Below are 12,606 nucleotides of genomic sequence, written 5' to 3' on the forward strand. Positions count from 1 at the left end.
TCGTTTAGTCGTTTTGGCCGCAAGCCAAGGTCTTGCACTTGCACTGGATGACCGGTTAACAAGAGAAAAAGTCAAACATTCTGCTTTAAGTAAATTTTATTGATTTTCCTTATTAAATCACATTGTAGATACATTAGTACATTCAAACGAATGAGCATTGCTAGGCTAGAAAGGTATAGGAGTTTAAAAAGCGGTATAAGCCGAGCATGCTCGGGGGACGCCAAGGGCAGCACATTCGCTGAGACAGTAGAGTTGTTATGTTACTATTCCCGTCTTTCTGGAGTAGTTAGGCAAGGTCTACCCTTAAATTCACCCCCATAACCGTCAATTCAACTCAAAGAAATAAAATAAAGAACTACTCAATTTTAAAGGTTAGCTCAATATGTATTATATCTAATTTAAAAATCATTGCTAAACAAGAACCAAAGACTTAAACATAGAGAAAAGAACTACCAGGCAGCGACGTAAGGGGCAGAGTAGGCAGAGTAGGCCGAATACGCGGGGTAAGCGCTATAAGCCACAGGAGCGGCGGCGTAAGTCAAGGGAGCACTATAGGCGGCGGAATAAGCTACAGGGTTTGCCACTAAGGGGGCGCTGTAAACGAAGAGTCCAGGTTTAGCCTTAGGGTCGGCTTTAGCTTCGGGGGTCGGCACTGCCATGGCGGCGGCCAAGATGGCGAAGAAAATCACCTAGGCAAAAATTGTGGAAAAAGGGCTTTTTGTTGCCACATCAGGTACTTACAATGAATTTGGCGAACATATTGGTGGTTGTGGGTTGTTATCGAAGCTGAAGGAACCTCAAAGCAAATGATGAAGAATTTAGGTTTTCGGTACCTATTTATACAAGACAATAGACCAGTGTTACTCGCAATGATAAGGTCGTGCAGTGTAACATTGGATGGTATCTTGAATTTTAAACGAGTGTTGCCGCAATAATTGCTCACGCATAATGACACGTCCATATTAATTTGAACCAGTTTGCTATATCGTTTTTTTGGAAACATTTTTATGTCTTGTTACCAAAGTGAGGCAAGACAACGATCTGCAGGAGAATGTATTTCAGGGTTGCCTAACAACCGAGATACTTTATTACATAAATTTGAAGCGTATCAAAACACCCTAAATCATCAACGATTTTGAATGGTTTCCTCTCGTTCGAAGGTCCTGCGTTTCTCTATAAATTAATTAAAATTAAAACATTTTATTATGCATAATTAAATTCTATTTTTTAAAAGATCTAAAATAAAACTAATTTGCGTTGATTTATGCAAATGGTCTAGAACGAGTTAGAAACGTATGCTAATTTCCATATCAATTTTATCCTGTGAAAAGGCCATTGACAACACCTATTAGCGATGATGATACCGTAATGGGGAATTGAGTGGGGCCACCCCGGACAATAGTCGAACAATACCTGATGTAAACGTAATCTCAAGAAAGTAGAAGAATAGAAGATTTATTTTGTGCGAGAAATAATTTTAATTCGAAAATTTTATAGCATTTTTTTAATTCACGTTCATTGCATTTCTGCGTAAAAAGCTACGAACTTTAGAATAAAAATTCCTTCGATATACAGAATAATCGTTCCGAAGATGTTGGTCCTACGAGATGATGGCATTAACTGAAATTTAAGCCCTCCACAGAACAGATTAAGCTCCATCCACTCCAAATGAGCGCAAAAAAATTTTTAATCACTGAAATTAGTGTTTTTCTCTTTTCCGCTTAAACCAGCTCCTACTGATTTTCCTGCTTTTTTAGGCAAACATTTATCCTAATGCAAGCCACAAGACCACTTATGACTACGACTACAAATTCCGCGATGTGGAGTACGTGCTTGCCCCGCCACCACAATAAACCACGAAAATCTCCAGAAAGTCGTGTCAGGTCGCAGCATGCGGATTGTGAATCCCACAAAACTGCAAGAAGCGACCAGAAGAAGCACTTTTGTAGGATTCGCAATCCCTATGCTGCAGCCTACCATGACTTTCTGGCAGTTTTCGCGGTTTATTGTGGTGGCGGGTCAAGCACGTGCTCCGCATCACAAAGTCTGTAAGCTACCGCAAGAAAAACTTATTTATTTTAAAAGTGACCCCCGATTTACTTTCCCCCTAATTTGCCCAGCACCATCAAAATCATTCAAATGAAATCTACACCCCGCCCTCGACACTCATGTTCCTTACAAAAATCCCATTTTTTCCCATTTTACAAAAGACCTTTATAATTAATCAAAAAAACTTTAATTTAATGGTCAAATAGGTGCAATTTTCCATATGATCCTTTAAACTTCATTTCAATGGAACATTTACCGTACAGGGTGTCCCATTTTCGTTGTAATCGTGGGATAACTTGGTAATTGACAAAGATAGAGAGATGCGGTTTTCGCAAACCTATGTCACTTTTTTGTGAAATTAATGATGACGTTGACGGAATTGATCCAGCTATCTTAGTTTTTGCGCTATAGGGCGTTTGTGAAAATATTGTATTTTGGGACCCCCCCTATAGTTTCAATATGCGTCAAGTTATTGAAAATGTAAAAGCGGTGTTGGATAGAGATTTTTACGTAGAATGCAGTGGCGTATGAAGATTTTATTTATAATTTCAGTTTTCAAAATTTGGACTAAATATATGTTTTTTTTAATGGTATACCCTGTATATTCTTACCTGTTCTGATTCCCCTAATTTTCCCCATTCCAAAAATATAAAATTCGATATGATTATTTCAAATAATAATGTCACAAATTGAAAAAACAAGAAAAAAACAAACCTTCTTTTTTGGATTTTTTTATAATTTACCCCGCATAGAAATAAAACAAATTTATTTAATATGCCAGTTTTGTTTCAGGGAACATTAAAAAATATAAATAATACTATTTGAAAAAGCATTTTATGGAAAAGAAACGTGAAACTTAACTGTTAGATTTAACTTTTAATTCTTAACAATTTTTCATATTATATGTTTCCTTTAGAATTAAAAATAAAGTCATTTTCGTAATTTTCGAATCTGTATCATATAAAATGAGATATACAAATTTTGTAAACTGCGTTTTGACTTTGCGGGAATGCACAAACTTTTACCAAGAATAACATTTTCTGATAAGTTCAAATTTAAAAAAAAATCCCGTATGGCAATGTATATATGTATATAGAATGATATATAGAATAATAGATATAGAATCATGGAAAATGAAAATCTTTTATTGGCTAAGATTCCTTATATATCAATAAATCATTTGCTACCTTAATAAAAATCAACTTAGTAATGGGATCTAGTTTAATTTAACGATGAACTTATGCAAAACTATCCCAAAATCTCACGAATGTATAATATATTTAAATTTTATTGCTACATATTATTCAAAAATCGGTGTAAGTCGGCCCATATAAATAGCCCCATGATTTCCGAAAAAGGTATCAGTGTTTTTTAGCTGTGTTCCCCAATCGACAATCATCATGTTCAAACTTGTAAGTATCCTTTTGCTGAATTTTACAGATAGATAATTATGCAATTGCAGGCCATTTTTGCCGCCATCTTGGCCATCACTTTGGCTGCTCCTGCCTCCGAGGAAACCCCAGCAAAAACCGACGTTAAACCGAAAAGACACGCCGTCTATGGATATGGAATAGCCCCAGTCAACTATGGAAGTTCCTACGTCGGCGCCCCATTGACCTACGACTTTCCGTTGAACTATGAGACCGCTTTGCCTTACAGCACGCCATTGACCTACAACGTCCCTTTGACCTACAACGCCCCCTTGACCTACAACACCCCTTTGACATACAACTCTCCTATCAAGGTCGTCTCGCCAGCTTTGACTTATAACTCTCCTCTGAGCTACAACGCCCACGCTTACACTGTCTCTGGCTACCATGGAGTCTCCAGCCCTTACCACACCATCCAGTAAAGTGTTTCAATCTGTATCGACATATATTGAATATGGAATAAATTTCTAGTTTTCCTGCAGTAGCAAACATATAGTGTTTTTTTGTTCTTTAACAAGGGCCGCAATGAAAGGGCACGTGTAGGGCTTGCGACGAATATTGCACCGTTTGCCTTTTTGCGCTATTTATAGGGCTTTTATTAATTCAGTGAAGCTTCCTTAGAACGAGATGGCCCAGCAATACGATAAAAGGCCCCATTATTTTTCCGATGATATTGAATATCGAAATCCGGAAATATTGCACGTGTATGAGAAGGACACGAGATTCTCTGGCGATGTTCATGCCTATTTGGCCATAGGAATAGATTTCCGGGCTGGACACCCTCTGAAAGGTGCACGTTTAAATGTCCCGACGGAGATGAAGAACCAGACAAAATCGGCAAAATTACATTGCAATTTGCCTTCACCATTTAGTCAAGAAAACTCGTTTTTTGAGAAAACACATAATTTATTTACAATAAAACTTCGCCATCCATTGAAAGGTTGTTAGTAAATAATGGCAGGGGCTGCAGCTACATAGGGAGAATAGGCGTAGCCTGAGGCGTAGACTGAGGGCAGCACGTAGTCCGAATAAAGGGGGGCTGAGTAAGCCAGAGGTGCCACTGCGGGTAGGACGTAGGGGTCCACGATGTACTGAGCCTTCGGGTCCGCCACTGGGGAGGCCGTGGAGAAGGCCAGGACCGACAGGAACACCTTTACACCCAGATTTAAAAAACTGAAAGAGACGTTGTTGAGGACTTACCATCATCAAGTTTTTGAACATTTTCGTCGTTGGTCGCAATAACACTGATAAGGGGGTAATGGACGCTCGTAATATTTATACTCCCCTTTCGCAGCTTTATCAGGCAATAATAAGCGCCGTAGGTGGTTAAGTAGCATAATCAACATGCAAAGAACAATGTAGACCATTTTTGCCGCCTGATGAAGGTCGGGGACAGTGCGTGAGCATTATGCTAATAGTCCCAGTTTAATTACTCTGAGGGGATTGATTTGAAGAGGCCTGATCCCATGTCTTGGATTAGGAGCTACGGCATGATCATAGTTCCGAAATAGCAAGTGAGATCAGCGTTGGAAAACCGGAATCTTTTGCCACAGTTGATTGATTGACTATGCCAAAACAACCAGTAGGAAATCGAGGAGAGGAGAGCGTTGATTAATGGACATTTGCATTCATTAAAAAGTAGTCCGGTGTTTGTGTGTGTTAATTGGGTCTCAATAAGTCCGCAGCAGGAAGCATCGGCGAATAAATTGACTACTGTAAACACAGTTATGTAAGGCCATTGTACAAGAAACGGGCAAAGGTAGATGCATGTCCTAAACACACAATATCAGAAGGAACAAATGTGTAAAGGGAACCTGCCAAGGGCAGGCCTGGCATTTCGGGATGAAAGGGTAGAGAACAATAAAAAGTTACATTATGCGTTTGCTACTTATCCGCGGTTATATCAGGGAGATATTGCAACCGATGCCAAAGAAGATCCAAAACCAACAACCTTCTAGAGCATTTTTTAGTATTCGACACCAGCAATTAAGGCAATTGCCCGTGTGAGGCTAAAGTGGGTCAAGATTTGTATGCAGCACGCATGTGTAACTCGCATTAATTCAAATGATTTTGATTGGGCAACTTCGACCGGTTCTCCACCTCAAATTAAGGGGAAGTCGCTGGAGACATCCGGATCTTTTGTCTGCAGGTTGAGTGGCGAGTTTTTTCCGATGATTAGTGAAGGGATTCCGGAAACTTGCAGAGTTACCAAGCCCGTTAAATGGGGAAAGAATTGCGGCTTCAGGGGATTTAAAGCCACTTTTGGTTGTCGATTTCTTTTAATGAATTTAGCCGCGCAATTATTGGTCTTCCAACGAAAACCGCCGGCCAAGAAAGTGCGCCGCCCTTCCAGGTCTGCCGCCCCCTCACAAAGTCCTTACTGATATATACATATAGGATAATGAAAGACGCAGGAAACATGCGAGGGGTTTTCACCGGGGTGAAAGGGAGAACGCCGCCACCCTCAAGGTATGCGGTCTACTACTTCCTCACAGCCCTAGATGATCCTCTGCAGCTGGACAAAGTCCCTTATTCCCAATGAGTACAGGCCTTGTTTACCCTCTTAAAAAAGAATTCATGTAAAGCTGCTCAGATCAGAGTCGTCCTGGCTCCAGCAGGAGACATCAGTGGAGCCCTCGGGGGTTTATTGAGCAAGGCCGTGGAACAACCCCCTCAAGCAACGCAAGAATCATTTTGAGTCATCTCCTCTTAGACAAAGGATTTGACCTGCAATGCCCAGGACCACCGCATGCAAGAGAATAAGCGTGAAGTAAGACTTCAAGTAGCCATCAGAGGCTTATCTGGACCTAGTAATCTTGCTGTTAAATAACTCCGGGCCGTTTACTATGAGTGTATTAAAAGCAATTTACATAATTACTAATAATATTTCATCTAATCTTCTGCAAAAACAGCAGTGGGGAGCAGCAGCACCCGTTGCTCCCCACTGCAGCACCACTGTTTAAAATTCAGGCAGGCAAGAACGGTTTAGCCTACGTTTCCCTCGTATACAGCAAGGTACTTATTGTATAAATAGGCGAAGAATTTTTTGAAAATCATTAGTCGCTTTTGCTTCGTCTCTTTGCACCCATGTTCATTAGTGAGAATGTACAAATTCGTAAGTAGTACTCGAAGCTTATAACCCATTCTAAACCCCTAAACACATGCAGGTACTCATTGCAACCCTTTTGGCTGCGGCATCAGCCCTCCCCGCTCCTGAAGCCAAGCCAGAACCTAAACCAGACCCTAAGCCCAGCACTTTGCTAGCCTACAGCGCCCCAGTTGTAGCTGCCAGCCCTGTAGCCTACAGCGCTCCGATCGTTGCAGCCCCTGCTGTAGCCTATAGCGTTTACCCGGCCTACACACATACTTACGCGCCCGCTTACTCCGCCGCTTACCCAGAACATTACGTCGCAGTGCTGTAGCCTGTAGCCTCCATAGAAATACCGTGTCATATGAATTTTGATTTTTCCTGTAATATACAGTACATAAATATACAGGGTGGAACAGTCAAATGGAAAAAATTCAATTTCTGCATATTTCGACATGTGTGAAAGAATACCGAAACAGGTCATTTTTAGATTCTGAAGTTACTTCTTGTAACGTAAAAATTTTATCCCTAAATTCAACCTCCTTTACGTGACGGTTGCAACACCCAAATTTTTAAATTGGAAGTAGGGACTTGTAATATCTCATTCGAAAGGTATTTTTGTTCTCTAACCAAAGCTGCTATGGTTTTAAACTTTATTGCATAGAATAATAGAAAAAAATAAATTCATTTAAATGACGAAATTTTTTACAATAAACTTAAAACTTAATAACTAATACCGTTTCGTTAATGGTAATGTGATAAAATAATGAAACAAACCAATCTCAATCTTCTATGAGATGTTCATAAAGCATGCTTCGAACCTCTTACCGGTATTCTAACCGTAAATAAAAATATCTTCCAACATTAATCAACATCTGAGGTGGAACAGATCCAATTGCCAGTGTTATTTTTCTTTTTAAGTTAGCTAGATCCCGTGGTTTAGTTTTGTACACCATACTCTTCATATATCCTCATAAGAAGAACTCTGATGGAGTAAGATCAGGTCATCGTGCTGGCCATTCTAGCGATGCCCGCTTTCCTATCCATCGATTTGGAAAAGTTAAGTCGAGATACATTGAGATTGATTTATTTTGTTACTTTATTACATTATCAATAACGAAGTAGTATTAGTTAATGAGTTTTTAGTTTTTTGTAGAGAATTTCGTCAATTATATGAAATAATTTTTTTTCTATTATTTGTTCAAATAAAGTTTCAAATAATAGAAATTTTGAATATAGAATGAAAAAACGTTTCAAATATGGTACAACAAACCCACACTTCTAATTTAAAAATTTAGGAGGTGCAATTGTCATGCAAAGGGGGTTGAATTTAGGGATGAAATTTATACATTACAGGATGTAATTTCAGAATCTAAAATTAACATGTTTCGGTATTTTTTTCACATATGTCGAGATATGCGGATATTGAATATATTCCATTTGGCTGTTCTGCCCTTTATATGCCAAATACATGAATGAATTTCTTGAATTGGAGTTTTTGTTTGTTTCAATGCAGCATCTGGTTAACGTGAAATTGGGAAAACAAGTGCGGCAAACCACCCCCGCATCGCGGTCGATTAAATATTGTTTAAACAACTGAAAGGGTCCCCTGAGGGCTGGGGGCGTAGCTGATAATACAAATGTGGTGATAATTGAGAGATTTCGTTTGCGAAACGTGCAGCTGCAGAAATTGATCCTTAGCGCGTTTAGCGTCAATGAAACCTCGGAAGGAACGAACGCCCTCGGGGCATCCTTCAGGTCTCTACTGGACAACGTTTGCAAAGATAAATATAGGGAATTGTATTGGGGAATTGTTCTTTGTGATTGGTAAATTCAGAATGTGCAGTGATATACCGGGTGTCCCAAAAAAAAATTGAGCTTTCAAGGTTTTAAAAAAATCATGGCAAAAGCTCCGTTTATAAAGCATTGGAAATGCCTTTTTGGTAATCCTTACGTTATTCGAAAACTAGGAGTGGTAGGTATAGGTATTTACCTACGTAAATTAGCGACATTGAGTAACGAGTGCAAAAAAATCGTGTAATATACATTGTTCTGTGAGGAAAGAGTTTTAGCATCTCAAACGTAGACAATTAAGGTTCCAAAGATTTGGAAACGTGGCCTCGTAAGATGCTACTTACTAGAAAAGCGACAGAGATTACTACCGGAAGGGCGTTGAGTAATAATTCCTTGTGATGGATAAGTCAATAACGTTCAATTATTCGAATAACGAGTTCCGATGCTTAAAGGCGTCATGTCAAAAACTCCATTTAAAAGGCACTGACGGGACTTAATCCTTGCATTGCACGGAAACTAGGAGGGATGAGATTCTTTAGATAGTTTAACATTAATGAGCAACAAATTCAAGGAATTACATAATATTTTTTATGTGTTTGTCGGGATAATCTTGGAAACTCCCTTCGTAATTAATAGATGTTAATTTGTTAATAATGTATATAAGAAACTAACGAATTTATCACTTCTCAATCGCATCTCTGCCCTTCGATGTCTCGACTTTTCATTTTGTCCCCTCGCCTTTCTTTTTCAGTTCTGAGGAGGTACCGAAGTCCAAAAGGGGATTCCCCTGCACTTCAGTAGCGGCGGTACTAGTAACTTCGTTCGACATCCAGGGACGGTTTTGTCAGTTTCTTTGTTATTATCTTACTACCATAATACCATAATACTAAAAACTTATTAAACTGAAACTATTAAAAAAATTATAAAACTTATTAACTACTAAATCTCCGATATATTTACATGATAGAAGAGAGTTTTAGCTTCCCAAACTTAGCAGGAATAAGCTATATTAAAATATATTAAGGAATCGCTCCGTATCCACGAAGATTAATGGAAAAAATTTAAAAGTTTAATTGCAAGTTTTAATTACAAGTTTACAAGACCTAAATTGCTATAATATACACGTCATTTAATCATCTTCTCATTTAGGCTGAAACATACGTCGTCCCCCAAATCAGAAGCTCCCTATATTTCTTGAATCCCCCGAGACCTGCCTAAACAAATAATTGAAAACTTGAGTTCAAAGCTCAATAAGCCCCAAGATCCAGTTTATTAACTGAATTCTAGGGGCGCGTGTGACAGCCACGTGAAGAAACCCATTTCTACGATCCTCCCTTGCGGTTAGAAAAAATTGATAACATTCCCTCATTGCCTCATCATGAGACCCTGAGCTTCGGTTGTTGAACTTCGCTTTTTTCGCCGAGAAGGAATCCAAAGTGGCTTGCTCTTAGTACCTACTACGATTTGGCTTAAGCAAAGAGCTTCAAGTGGGAGAAGGTGAATAGCCCCGGTGTAGGTTCGCTTCAAGGGCTGAGCTCGTGTTTGCAATGAATTTCTTATAGGCAAATATCGATTAATTTGACAAAAGAACGTGAATAGTCTATAAACGGCCGGTACAGAACACGTCCTCGACAGATGCCCTCAGTTGCTAGTGTCGAAGGCATCACGTTTCCATTCATGCTTTTAATAAACCGGCTCGTCACCATCAATGCCACTGAATGGGCATTACGTACCGATTGAAATTTGCGATTATTATTAGCCCTTCCATCGAGTGCAGTTGAATTTAATTCTCCCCTTTTTGTCTGTATACACTAAGTGGCGGAGCACAAAACCATCAGGAATCATTCTATTTTTAGTCACACCCTTAAGTTTGAGCGCATCAGCCCCCAACCCCGTCGGTCGACGACCCGAAGTCCGATGACCCAGTTTTGCGATGACCTGATTGTGCACATGTGACGTCATTACCCCACTGAGGACGTCATTGTCGGCCAAAAGGGCGTCGCCACATAGTAGAAACCCCTTTTGCCCAAGAAATGCCAATATAAACTGCAGCGATTTTCTCGATGAAAAAAATGTTATAAACAAGCTTGTTAACTGAATTTGCCTGAATGAGGGGGTTCTCTTTGTATTACTTGTGTATTAGTCCTCTTTTATTAGGGCCAGGTCATGGACCTGCTTCCACTGGATAATTCCATGGTTTTTTACATGTCTCCTTTTTTATACGACTTAATTTATTTTCGTTTGACTTAATCATACGAGGAGTCGTGAAAAGGACTTATTAACGACGATGAACTGAAAAGCATTAGCTGAATTTTCCGCAATAACATCCACTGAATGCCTTTTCCTCGTGGTTGCCCTCTGCGCACAGTGTAATTATTAGAAGTGTTACTGACCTATGATGAATATCAGCATTAGGACCTAATTGGCATAATGGGGTTGTTTACTTTACCTCAAGACCACGAAGCCAAACCTAAACAGAATTACCGGAATTAGCGGGAATTATCTTCCAAGGCTTTGCATCAGGGTAAGTTTTCAAAAAAGGCTAAGGGAGGTTGGTTGATTGAGCCATTTACCCTCAAACATCTGATTCATACCAGATGAGCTTATTTAAGACATGTCTGGTACTTTAACGTTTACCTGAGACTAAACTTGAAAAATTTTCATTCACCATATTGTCGAGACAATTTGTTATCTACTTTTTTTGCAGATTTTAGCCTTGTGTCTTATTTCGAAAGAGTGACATGTTATAATACCCCAGAAGAATCCCCAAGTGCCTAACACGTCACCAAATTATAACTTACATTCGATTGAAACTCCTTTGTATTACTTCCACCTTCCCTACCCACTTGTTTTGGGAATCAAACTTAGACAATCTAGCATATGTCACCTCACTTTAAAATCTTCAAAAAAGAAACACACAAAACAACAACCAGCTGAAAGGTATTTATTTAAATATCATAAATAACTAACTTTACAGACTTAGAGACAGGGAAAATAGCTTCAACATAGTAACTTCAACCTAATCTAAATGTTAATTGAAAACATGGGAATGCTGCAGTACTCAAAGATCAATAAAGTATCAATATATTGCTAAACAAAACTTCAAAAACATAAAGAAAATGCGTTCTATTGACTAGGCAAGTTCTGCTGCACAAACATTTTAATGTCACGGATCTCCTCCTCACTCGAGCTGTGCATTAGGCCTCTGTAAGTTTTGAACTCGTGGTTCTTAACCAGTGTTTTAAGGACTGAAGAAGTCATTTGACCCCAAATGTAGGGCACTACTGGGTCGCAGTCCCCATGACATTGAAATATCTATTAAAAGATATTTTTGTTAGAAGTTAATTCCTCTTGGAATGGGAAGGTTATTACTGGTAACTCATCAGGGCACTTTTTGGCAGCTGGAAAGCTCTTTCGTAGGGGTAGCCACCCTGATAGGGCCACTACTCCTCCTAGTTTTTGGGGAAATGTTAGGGCTGAATATAAGGCCAAAGCTCCACCTTGGGAAAATCCCCCTATAACAATCCGGTTAGCAGGAATCCCTGCCTGGATTTCATTTTCAATTAATAATTGTACTTCTAAGGTTGCTGCTTTGATTCCTGTGGAGTCCTACTAGTTATCGCAAACCTAAAAGAATATGGAAATTTCTGTACCTTGCTCATCTTCAGGACCGCTCTCATCCAGTGACTTTAAGTCGAACCATGAAGGCATTCGAAAGCCCGCATTGAGGGTCACTGGCATGGTCTTGGCAGTAGGACAAATCACCTTTACAAAAGGGCTTCGAATGGCATTCATAGCCTGCGCCCAGCCCTGCCTACAAAAGCCTCTCTAAAGGTCAAAGTCAAGCTATACACCTGAAACAACCCTTACCCAGTGTCACCAAGTCCGTGCAGGAAAATCAGCTTAAATACAAGGGAATTATTTCAGTTTGAATGTGAAGTTGGTAATGGGAGAATGGGATAAATACCGTTGCTGTGTGTTTGGCAGTAGCTGCTAAAACCACGGGGGCTGCCATTGTGGAGCCTCAAAGTTGCCTCTAAAGAATGAAAACGATTTATTAATGGTTTTTTTTGTATTTAAAGGTAGTTTTGCCCTTATGACCCCAATATCGATGGTTTTTTTGACAATTAATTGGCGGTTACGTCACTTTACTGTCAGATTTGATGGAAATCAGTTTTTAAATTAAATGGTAGATGGCAGTATTTATGTTCCAATAACATAACTAATTTTCTGTCTTTTTTTATG

At 39.3% G+C, this 12,606-nt stretch overlaps 4 protein-coding genes across 4 annotated transcripts; 1 reads left to right on the top strand and 3 right to left on the bottom strand.

The window, feature by feature from the left end:
- Positions 1 to 363: 363 nt before the first annotated feature.
- On the bottom strand, positions 364 to 849 carry LOC136411544 (neuropeptide-like 4). The gene is made up of 2 exons (XM_066394152.1): positions 742 to 849; positions 364 to 689 (listed from the first exon to the last, which is right to left on the bottom strand). Exons 1-2 carry the CDS (start codon positions 757 to 759, stop codon positions 450 to 452), a joined length of 258 nt encoding a protein of 85 aa, XP_066250249.1. The 5' UTR covers positions 760 to 849; the 3' UTR covers positions 364 to 449.
- Positions 850 to 4,349: 3,500 nt separating this feature from the next.
- Positions 4,350 to 4,821, bottom strand: LOC136411581 (uncharacterized). The gene is made up of 2 exons (XM_066394213.1): positions 4,680 to 4,821; positions 4,350 to 4,630 (listed from the first exon to the last, which is right to left on the bottom strand). The coding sequence occupies exons 1-2, from the start codon at positions 4,698 to 4,700 to the stop codon at positions 4,424 to 4,426; spliced, it is 228 nt and encodes a 75-aa protein (XP_066250310.1). The 5' UTR covers positions 4,701 to 4,821; the 3' UTR covers positions 4,350 to 4,423.
- Positions 4,822 to 6,552: 1,731 nt separating this feature from the next.
- On the top strand, positions 6,553 to 6,934 carry LOC136411764 (cuticle protein 12.5-like). The gene is made up of 2 exons (XM_066394456.1): positions 6,553 to 6,594; positions 6,647 to 6,934. Exons 1-2 carry the CDS (start codon positions 6,583 to 6,585, stop codon positions 6,899 to 6,901), a joined length of 267 nt encoding a protein of 88 aa, XP_066250553.1. The 5' UTR covers positions 6,553 to 6,582; the 3' UTR covers positions 6,902 to 6,934.
- Positions 6,935 to 11,290: 4,356 nt separating this feature from the next.
- Positions 11,291 to 12,484, bottom strand: Apt1 (Acyl-protein thioesterase 1). Its single transcript, XM_066394557.1, has 5 exons — positions 12,329 to 12,484; positions 12,232 to 12,263; positions 12,015 to 12,175; positions 11,734 to 11,960; positions 11,291 to 11,676 (listed from the first exon to the last, which is right to left on the bottom strand). The coding sequence occupies exons 1-5, from the start codon at positions 12,374 to 12,376 to the stop codon at positions 11,488 to 11,490; spliced, it is 657 nt and encodes a 218-aa protein (XP_066250654.1). The 5' UTR covers positions 12,377 to 12,484; the 3' UTR covers positions 11,291 to 11,487.
- Positions 12,485 to 12,606: the final 122 nt, after the last annotated feature.

This window comes from Euwallacea similis, chromosome 10 (assembly GCF_039881205.1).
Source record: "Euwallacea similis isolate ESF13 chromosome 10, ESF131.1, whole genome shotgun sequence".
In the NCBI taxonomy this organism is placed as follows: domain Eukaryota; kingdom Metazoa; phylum Arthropoda; class Insecta; order Coleoptera; family Curculionidae; genus Euwallacea; species Euwallacea similis.